This window comes from Chiloscyllium plagiosum, chromosome 20 (genome assembly GCF_004010195.1).
Source record: "Chiloscyllium plagiosum isolate BGI_BamShark_2017 chromosome 20, ASM401019v2, whole genome shotgun sequence".
NCBI lineage: Eukaryota > Metazoa > Chordata > Chondrichthyes > Orectolobiformes > Hemiscylliidae > Chiloscyllium > Chiloscyllium plagiosum.
In genome coordinates, this window is record NC_057729.1 from 12,602,571 (window position 1) to 12,613,637 (window position 11,067).

Below are 11,067 nucleotides of genomic sequence, written 5' to 3' on the forward strand. Positions count from 1 at the left end.
GTTTGGAGGGATATGGGCCGGGTGCTGGCAGGTGGGACTAGATTGGGTTGGGATATGTGGTTGGCATGGGCGGGTTGGACCGAAGGGTCTGTTTCCATGCTGTACATCTCTGACTCTATGAACAAGTATTTGTAGAATTAACTTCTAAAAGGTACTCATGACTCTAATGCTATCACTCTCTTTAAAAGAGAATTCACTCAGCATTAAAACACCTTTAATTTACACACCCAATGTAATCTCCCTAACAGTTTTTTTTTGCCATCTAAATCTGTTTATTGTTCCCACTGATCATTTAGAAACTATTAATTTCTTGTGATTGTTCATAATCTAGTATTAGGAAACTTGGATTCTCAAGTAGACGAACAAAGCATGACTTTGATTTGTATTTCTACATTATGTGCATTAAGAAGAGAAAGGCATCGTTTTAGTTTAATTTCTGAGTGGCATAACAGGGTCTCTGAAACTTTGTTTACTTAATGAGGTTTTTAAAATATCTGAAGTGAATAATTCAGTGCTTTAATAACAGAAGAAGGGGATGAAAACTGCTGTTGTCTATTGACAGGAGTTCACAGGAAGACAGAACAATGCAGAAAGTCAGGCAATGTACAGATTTAATCAGCAAGAAAAAGCACTGTTGCTTCAGCCATCTCCACAAAACTAGGATTGGTGAAAACCCAAAAAGCAAAAAACTGCTGGGAGCTGGGGGTATGAAAAATTTGAGTTTACTCTGAAAGTTTGGAAGTTAATAAGAAAACTTCAGAAACCATTCCAACTCAACAGGCAGCTTTAAATTGGAGACAGAGTGACCCTTCTCTAAGATTTAAGTATCTGTAACGTTCATGTTAAGGGTAAGCAGATTGAAACTTTACTCAGACAATTTTAGCAAGATTATTTCAAATAGTTCTTGTATTGTTTGTTTTTTCTTTCTTTTTTTCTTCTGTTAAAAGCACAAATTCCAACCTCTTGTGAATTTATTCAGTAATTCATCACCATGGGAAACTATTAGGAAATGTAAAATGTTTGGCCTATCAAGCAGAATTGCACTTTGAAATTTGACTTGTCCGGTATAATATGGACCAGGCTAGACTCCCTCAGAACATGTCAAGAAAGTAGCCCAAACCCTAACTTTGTTTTAAGCAGGTGTAAAATGGATATTTTAACGGGGGTGCTGCTGGTCAAACCATTTAGTTTTAAACAAAACAAGATTTATTTACAAGATTACTGAATGGAGCACAAACAAGAGAGAACAGAATACTGAATAACTTAATCTATCTGAAAACCCAACAGATTATCCCAATTTAGTGATGCTGTTCCTAATACTTGCAACAAACAGCAAGTTATAATTGGAGAGAAGTCAGAGAGATCACATGGACCTGCTGCTTTTGGTCCAGCAGCCTTTTTCAATTCTACTGTGCTAAAACCAAACCAAAGAAAAGCTGAGCTGGGAAAACTGGCCACTCCCTCTTTCATTGTACAAGTTTTTTAGGTATAATCAAATTGGCCCGAAAACCCTTCAACTTAGACTTTTCAAAGTCTGGGTCTTTTATGACCTCTCTGGGGGAAAAAAAAAGCAATGACGACATAACTTGTTAAAGGAGCAGATTTGTCACAGGTATTACTATCAGCTGGGATCATAATGTGTTATTTATTCTGTTGAAAACTTACATAACTGATGCAGATCTGCACAAAAGTTGTGCAAGCAGATAACTTTCTTGCTCTCAAGTTGAGACTTGAGCTACCTCTCAATGAATTAGCCAATAAGTTATGACTGTTTCTCCTCATGTATATTTGGCAATCTTTCTTTTTCAATGAGCAATTAAATTTGTACTTTAGAATTTGACTTTTTGCAGTGTGAATGTTTTTCTTATATTGTCAACATTGGGCATGGTATTAGTTTTAGCACATCTTAATTTAGTAAATCATATACTTTGTGCAGAAGTCACACTTGCTTTTGTCTTATGTTGTTTACGTTTTATATCTTCAGCATAAACTCAATTTGCTATAGATCTCAGAACTGCAAAAATCAAATGACCATCAAAATTTGTTTTTGTTATTTGGGCAAAGAATTTCAAGAAAAGTCTGTACCCTTATCAATTGAATCCTGTTTCAGTATTGATTGGGGATTGAGAGTCCTGGTTAGATTTATGATGGCTACTGTCTGCACTAATGTCAGTCACATAACTCTTGAAATTTCTCCCCCTGCTCTGTTTCCAAAGGCTGTTTTCTCTGGAGATACAGTTTTGTGAATTCTGGTCAAGTATTTTCACAAGTGGAAATTCTTAGTACATGATGTCAGAAAGCCTATTCGGCGATAGTGCTGAGCACAGTTTTTTATGCACATGGTGTGTATATAAACATTAATTTCAGGAGCAGTTACCCCATAGTGGGGTAGGATGTAAATATTATCCTCCAAAAATGTGCAGAATTTCCTACTCTTGTACTTAGTGTAGGTGAGTGCTCGAGTCTAACTTCTACCTAGTCAGTGTCACTTAGAAATATTTGTCCGCCTGAGACATTTGGTGATCTGACAATTATGCAATCAGTAAGAATTATTGTTAGGTCAAACTAACTGTAGATTTCTTCTGGATCCTGGACAAATAGTCTCCTTCCTTCTCCATACTGTGTTGTGGTTTAGTTTTCTTCTAGTATATATATAGTAACAACAATGTACGTTCATCAGTATGACTTGTTCTTTGTATTAAGTGCCAAATATTTTTCACATTGACAGTGATGTGTATAAATTTATATCTTCATTTTCAAAAGATTGAGTGTTTATTTCAATACAGTACTAAATTGTTTCAGTTACACTTAGTTTTGGCATTGAGCCAGTGTTTACTTTTTCCTTTGTATTTTCTGCATTGTATCTTTGTGTCAACAAGTGTTAATGAACCAGGTAATACAAAAGTGACCTGAATATCTATTAATAAACTTGTGGAAATACTGGTAATATTTTCCTCTTTACAATCAAATTAAATATTGTAGATCTGTCTGTTCTTCACGTCCTCTGGGCATTTGAAAATGCTTTATAGTGAATTAATTCCTTTTTGAATGATAGGTACCATTGCTGCTGAGAAAGTATGGGCATTGACATTAATTCCTCTTTACCTTGCATCCAAACAAAATAGGCAAGTTAGGGCCTTGTTTTAAAAAAAGCAGAAACATAAACTTAGCTAGCCACGTATGCACCTATTACTATTAGGATGATGGCATAGCCCCTCTCATTCCCCCGCTCCCTCCTCTGCACTGATCTCCTTTTCCCAAGCATTCCCCCAATGCTTTTTTTCATTCCATCTATTCTGTGATCACAGCTCATCCCTCATTTGATAGCTCCTGGTATAGAACATGGCAGTGCCCACTGTTTAAAAAATGGTGCTGGAAAAACACAGCAGGCCAGGCAGCATCCGAGGAGCAGGAGAATCAACGTTTCGGGCTTATATATTTCGGGCAGAATATATTTCCATTCAAAGAATGATGGTCAAATATAATAGCTTAATTGCAGAATGGTTATTTTTAACTGGAGATCATCAAACTTGAGCCCTTTCGAAACTGACCTGTGCGTTAAAAAAAAATGTTAATTAATTGGTGGCAGCAAAAAAGCATTTGCAAAATTGGAATAATTGGGAGCACGTTCCCATTGTTTTAACTGGAGATCATCAAACTTGAGCCCTTTCGAAACTGACCTGTGCGTTAAAAAAAAATGTTAATTAATTGGTTAATTCATTTTGTGAATATGTTGTGACAGAATGGCAGCTAATTTTGGATTGAACTGATATGCACGATTACTGGGGTGATTACTTACGTTTGACATGCAAACCCTTGTGTGTTGGATGTAAGCAGTTTATTGTGTGAGAAATTTGTATTACTTGGATTTTTTTAAAAACCTGATTAGTTTTTAGTGTGTGATTGCTTGAAAGTTTATTATCGGCTATTTTTTCAGTTCGTGTTTTCACCACAGTCTTGACCCAAGTGTAAACAAGAACTAAAGGTGAGGTGAGAGTGGCTGTCCTAGACATCAAAGTAATGTTCAACCAAGTGTGGCAGCAAAAAAGCATTTGCAAAATTGGAATAATTGGGAGCACGTTCCCATTGGTTAGAGGCCTATTCACTGCAAAAGAAGATGTTTATAACCGTTGAAGAGAATCATTTCAGCCCTAAGACATTGACGCGGAGGTTGATTAGGCTACTGAAGTAGTCTCAATCATCTTCAACTACTTCGTCAGTGACTTTTCCTCCAGTCTCCGATCAGTAGTGAGGATCTTCATACATGATTGCATAATGTTCAGTACTATTCATGACTTCAGGTACTGAATTAGTTAATTCTCGCGTGCAGTGAGAAGCCGATGACACTTGGGTGTTGACTGATCACTGTCAAGTAACATTCGTGCCACAAAGTGCTGGATAATTACCATCCTTAGTAAGAAAGGTTCTGGCCATCTTCCCTTCACATTCGACAGCACGAGCATTGCAGAATCCCCTATCAGCATCCTTTGGGGTTATGATTGACCAGAAGCTTAACTGGAACAACCCTTATATATGTGTTTCCAAGGGCAGGTCAGAGGAGGGGTATTCTGAGGTGGGTAGCTTGACTCCTGAATCGTAAAACCTGTCCTTCGCCTGGAGGGTACAAGTCGAGGAGAGTGATGGAGTCCTTTCCACTTGCCTGAATGAGTGCAGCTGCAACTATGTTAAAAATGATCAGTACCAGTCAGGTCAGAACAACCACTTGATTGACATCGCATTCACAACCTTAAACATGCCTTTTCTGTCTATCTCCAGCGCAGTTTCAGGAACATGTACCACATAGAAGAAACACTGCAGAAAATAATTAAATTTCCTTTGACAATACCTTCCAAATCCACAATCTGTGCCATGTTATGCAAATGTATAATTTCATGATGCGTGTGCTTTGGAAATTTAATTTTTAAATGTTAGCGAATTTGGAGGAAAAAGCCTGGTTTTCCAGATAATTACCATTCAAAGATTGGCCTGAGTTTATTTAAAGTGATTATTGTTAGAGGTGTGAAAACAAAATATTAAAAAAGTGGTCTGACCTTAATTTAGGAATGGAGTCAGCAAGTCTGGTAAGATTGTAGTTGACCCCCATTAGAGAAAAGTATGATTCAGACATCTTGTCAGATCAAAGCAAGATTTGAAAACATTGGTTAAACAAGGGGAGGTCTTGTAAAGGTTCATATATTTTTCAGATCAAAAGACAGATTTGGGATTGTCTAGGTTGAATTTCTATTTAGGACACACCATTTGTGTCATTTTGCAGTTGGGATAGATTCTTTTGTATTGGGTTTATCAATGTGTTTTAACAGAAACGGCTGGTTACTTTGAAAGATAATGATAAGTCAGTTGTGCATTTGTTGTAGAACAAAGAACACAAAGCATTAGGAACCAGGGCTCCCTAAGTTGGAACTCCCAAGCAGAAGTTGAGCGTGGAGCCTAGAAAACCTAAGTTCCGATAAGTCCAGTTCCACTAAGGATTAGTATTGTCAGCTCTGCAAGTAAAAGATTGGCAGTGAAATTTTTCCGAAGAGATCTCTGACATCCCAGTACTTGACTAGGAAACTGAAGAAATTTGAAAATTGAGTCACCGCATTCTAGAAGTCTATTGCATACCTGAGCTTTGTCACAGGAGATGTAATGGCGCTTTGAAGATCCTGAAAGTATAGGGAAACTCTTGGATTGATTTTTTAAAAATGAGCAGGAAGGGGTCTGATGAGTGTTCAGTGTTTACATAATAGTGCTAAGTTAATACCTTAATTTATTTACAGTAAACGTTTCTGTTTAAAACAATTCTTGTGATTTTTACAGTGAATAACTGGGAATTAAAATTATGATCTATTGGGAGAGCCATTAATTTTTAAAAACCATCAGAAAAGCAAGCTCAGCAGACAGATGGGAATGTCACCATCTGCAAGTTTCACCCCAATGCACATGTCATCTTAACTTGGAGCTATTGTTGCAATCTTATTGGAGACAGTAACATTTTAAAATAAAATACAGGTTTCAATTTAGTATGAAAACAGTGGAGCAAGTTTTCACATTCAAGGGGAAAATATTGTTATTACCAAAAGAAAAGGGATAAGTTTCATTGATTTAGCACTGTATCTTGTGAGCTCTGTTACTTTAAACCAAGCTTCTGAACAGAAACATCCTCATTCTGCTTTCCTATCAACCGAGAATTCGTTTTTAAATTAGTCTTTTAAATGTCTATTTATATCTTCCAGAATTAAACCATTAGGTATCTCGGCGTCTGAGAATTCAGTTTGGTTTTCCTGTTTTCTTAGTTATCTCTCAAAGTGAGAGATTTCTTGTGAATTCTTCACTCCCCCCAACCACCACCTCAGATTCTGTATTTCTGTACTGAAAATAACTTGGAGTGGAAGAAAATCTTTCTTATTAAAGGAATAGGCTTTATATGTCTTCCAAATATTAATTCTGTTTGGAATGCAGAATATAAGCTACAACATTATAATGGCATTATTCTTGTACTTTAGACAGTGGGTCAAGCAGCAAATACATACACACAAATCATATGTGGCATTGATTGCTGGATGACTATAAATTTATCATTTCAAGGAAAAATGTTTAGATTTATCTCACTTAGACTTACCCAGAGCATGAAGATCCAGAAGCATCAAAGGCTCAAGTAGGCATTCGTGGAGGGATATCACTCAAAGAAATTCAAGATAGCACATATAGTAACATTGGAACGATATAGAGAAGATTAGCATGGCCCCTGTGCAAGGATGACGTAAACTTGTAAAGCGTTCAACCTCTTTCGGTGCATAGGTATTGTCCCTACCCCGTTCTGGGAGGCCCGGGTTCAAGTCCTACCTGCTTGAGAGATGTGTAATAGCATCTCTGAACAGATTGTTTAGAAAATTTTTAAAAACACCCAATATTGAAGATTGGGCAGTGCTATGTCTTACAAGCATGAGGATTATTTTAATTGATTCAGTGAGAGAAATGAGAAACTATTGAAGGAGAAATGTCTTCTCTACAAAATTTAATTCGGAGACAAGGTGTCATTATTCAAGCATGATGTCCAGTCAAAATATTTGCAGAATTTTCCAATGCAAACTCATGGAGAGCTAAGACCCTTGGATACTGGTTCAGATCAGAGCATGCAATAAAGCAAGAGTTTATTCCCTAATGTATATAGCAACCCAAACCTTATCATCAGCACAAAAAATGTGAATTAATGTACCAGCATGGTTTTGGCAAGCCCTATCTTGAGCCCAATATTTTAGGAATCTGTTTGCAGTGGATAATTTCACTTATCAGTAACACGCGCTCTAGAGCTGTTTGTATTAATGAGTCACGCAAGTTAGCCAAATCAAGTATAGCCTTTGCTAGGTGTGGCACATCAGTCTGCAAGCAAAGAGGAGCAAATCCACCAACTGACACTGGAAGTCAATATATCAGTAGTCCTGCCCATTTTGCTCCAAATATGCAAGACTTTGAATGTATATCAGCATCTTGCCAAGAAGCTCAGCCACTTTCACTTGAGTAACGTTTGGAAGCTTTTGAAGATCCAATGGCAGGACAAAATGCTAGACCTGGGTTGGTATACAAAGCATCTGCACCATACTAGATCACATCTGAGTTGGAAATTTTCAGTAGTCAGAATGTCTAGTACTTATCAAAGCACATCTTGTGGCGCACTTGAATCTGGGAGCCATTCTCCTGGCCTCTGTTGATAAACAGATACTCTTAAGGCTTCACTTTTGCATTTTGATATCACCTTCAAGTTCTGGGCGATGTTTAGCTGGGATCACTACACTAGGAGCAGCCTGGGCTGCTTCAAGGATTTTAATTAATCATTCAGCTTAATTTTGGGTCACTGACAAGCAGTTCCAAGGTCAAAAGACAGAGGCATTCTCCATGTTAGAAATGTTGATCTTTATGTTGCAGGGTGGTAGCTGATCGGCATTGAGTCTGTGTAGTTGGGGACCCAGTAGGAAGTGAAGTGCAGTTCAATAGCTCTGTATAGTCAGGGCTTAGAACTAGAGAGAGTGGAAAGGTCACTGGCTTTGTTAGCAGAAGTTGAGAAGGGCTTAGAAGAAGCCTGTAAGTTTTGACACTAAAGAGAAGTTAAAAGCAGCAATTGAAAAACCACAAGTAGTATTTGTGTAATGCAACAGAGGGGGAAATCCAGAGCACATCTGGCCTGGTAAAGTTAGCTGTCACTGAAAAGCTGGAGTTTTGCCTTTGAATGGTTACTGGAGTACTAGTGCAGGACAGAAATGTGATCAACCAGAACAGGAGCAACCATTGATGCAGTTCATGAGGAGATGTCTCTTGAGAGGGAGCTTCAAAACAGGATCAGCAAATGTGAATTGTCATTCCTTGAAATTCAATGAGGTTTTATGACCCACTGTTTCATTGCTCACTGGCTTGCCCTGCCCCCAGATGTTCATCTATAGGATCTGCCATGATCAAATTTGTTGTTCAACGTGTGCTAAGGGGTGTTCGAGCACAATCTATTATCCATGTTTGCCATTTGTTAATGCTGGATGCTGGAATTAAATATACATGTATTGCAGATGGTCTTGCGATTCTAATTTGCAAAGTATTGTTTGTTCTAAACTATGGAATCCTATGACATTACATAGTTCCCTGAAACTTACCTTTTATATAACTTTAAAAATAATAGTTACTTGCCCCAACTAGATCATGGCATAATTTTGTGCTCTCATCCAGGATCATAACATCAACATAGTAGTCTGGTCCAGTATCATAATATGGGGCTTTTGTGGCATTTGTAATCAATAAACAAATACAAACACTAGGACATTTTTTAATCTATTCATGGGAAACAGATATTTCTCTAGTTAACTTGCTGAATTTAAGGCTGGTTAAGATTTTCACTGAGTTTTGCTATATATGGTGAAATCTAAAATGGCTTTGACAGGATGTTGCTGCAGAGGGAAGATCTATCTCTGACTGAATTTCAAACATTGACCAAGGCTAGGTTCGTAATGTTATGATATAGCATAAGCAGAGAAAAAAATAGAGCAAGAATTAGAAACTAGAAGAAAGCAGGTGTAAGTTGAAATAACTATACAGTATCTAGGATCTGAAGAAGCCAGATAAAACAGTGAGTTGGGTACACCCAAAGAACTGCGGTTGCCAAAAATCTGCAACACAAGTTGCTGGACCTGAAGCTTAAATCTGTTTTCTCTCCACAGATGTTGTCAGACTTACTGAATTTTTCCAGCAATTTGCTTGTGTTTCTGACTTAACTAGAATCTAGTTGCATTTGAAGTAACAGGAAAATGAGAGAGACAAATGTTTAAATGTAAACTTCAAAGAGAAAACCACAAGAAAGCGTGAATTGGATAAAGAACAGTTCAGGTTATGGTGGCAAGCGATCTAGTAGTTTGGTTGAGAGTCCCAAGCAGATATCTGGTTTGATCAAAACTCATCATTTTTTTCCCAGATTAGGGGTAGAGAATTATTTTCTCTTGTTTGAGGAAGTGGTCGAAGGGCTCATAGGCTGCTATGCTGCAAAGTGTCCTGATTGGACAATTTTCGGATTGAGACAGTTAAAACTGTGGTATTTAACACCTATTAGATTGTTCTGGAAGCTTACCATTTCCCGTTTAGGACAACGAAGGTTAAACCCAGTCAGACATATGCTGAATTCAAAAAGGATAAAGAAATGTTATGGGATTATAGATTTACTTATCTGAAGTTAGAGAAACTTCTGAAAATGTGAGGGAAATCATGATTATAGTGATGTATGAACCATTGACTTTTGTTTTTGTAGGTGAAGAGAAACGAGCACCAAAACGTAGCTATCCTGTTGCTGAAGATGAAGAAGATGATGATTACAGAGTCAACTACTCCCCTATAGACACTGGCACAGGTCCAATGTTGGTATGTACAGTACTTTACTGGAAATCATCAAATCCAGTGAACGTAGGATTCAGTCATTTTGATCATGAGTGGAGTTCATTCTATTTATCAATTGTACTGGTATGACTTAGGGCCCCTATTTCTAGGGGCTATGATGAGGAATGAAACTGTATAATCATTTTGAAAGAATTGTGTCCTGAATGTTAGGTTTGATATCAGACTATGAATATGATGCCAACTTTAGACTAAAATTAATCTCATTCTGAAACTGGTAATATAATAATATGCTATACGAGATGTTGACCTATTAACTTCGACCAAACTTGAAAGGTTCCGGTTTGTATATCTAAGCCATTGTCAGTAAAAAATTAATGCAGTTCAATTACAATGTGTCCACTAAATCCAGATTTTTCCTTGCATTGCAAATAAGCCTTAGGATTGCCCATGCCTTAGGATATCCATGTGTTCACTTGTGATTACAAGACAATAGGTGTTGCTTGTTGAATTCATTTTCTGGGCAGCTTATTAATAGCAACCTATTCAGTATTTGATAATATTGTATGACTGGGTCATGCTCCCTACCAAATTAAACATTTGGTCTTTCTTAAATGGTACCATCCCTCAACTAAGTAACTTCGACAACTTGTCACTGTTTCCATTTATAACGATATGTGCATCCTCTTGATTTAATGTATTTTCCTTCTTAAAGACTGAAAATTTGATTAAAGCTTTGCAAGACTTGGAAAATGCAGCATCAGGAGATGCAACAGTTCGGCAGAAGATTGCATCATTGCCTCAAGAAGTGCAAGATGTTTCACTCTTGGAAAATATAGCGGGTAGGAAGTTTGTTCATTGACCACTGGTACTGGAGGATGCAGTGTGTCCCTGATCTGTTATTTCCACATTGCTTTTTTATTTTCTCCACTTAGTTTAATTTAGCTTCACTGTTACCAATTTCCTATGTTCTCACACTCAGATAAAGCAGCAGCTGAAAGACTTTCAAAAATTGTTGATGAGGCATGTTTGCTGCTCGCGGAGTATAATGGGCGGTTGGCAGCAGAGCTGGATGACCGGAGACAGCTGGCACGAATGCTGACTGAATACATCAACAGTCAGAAGGAGATTCTGGGGGAGAAAGAGAAAAAACTAGCAGTGCGTACATTTTTTCTTCGCTGTTACTAATTTTGAACTAAA

At 37.5% G+C, this 11,067-nt stretch overlaps 1 protein-coding gene and 1 non-coding gene across 3 annotated transcripts in view; both read left to right on the top strand.

Moving 5' to 3' along the window:
• Positions 1 to 11,067, top strand: part of rprd1b (regulation of nuclear pre-mRNA domain containing 1B) — a 48,949-nt gene that overhangs the window by 28,139 nt on the left and 9,743 nt on the right. For both annotated transcript variants that reach the window (XM_043710189.1, XM_043710188.1), the window contains 3 exons: positions 9,785 to 9,894; positions 10,583 to 10,709; positions 10,850 to 11,025. In XM_043710189.1, the coding sequence (XP_043566124.1) occupies positions 9,785 to 9,894; positions 10,583 to 10,709; positions 10,850 to 11,025 (413 nt within the window). The remainder of the gene's footprint in view (positions 1 to 9,784; positions 9,895 to 10,582; positions 10,710 to 10,849; positions 11,026 to 11,067) is intronic.
• Positions 6,689 to 6,791, top strand: LOC122560352. Its single transcript, XR_006314721.1, has one exon. It is a non-coding gene; the product is annotated as a U6 spliceosomal RNA (small nuclear RNA).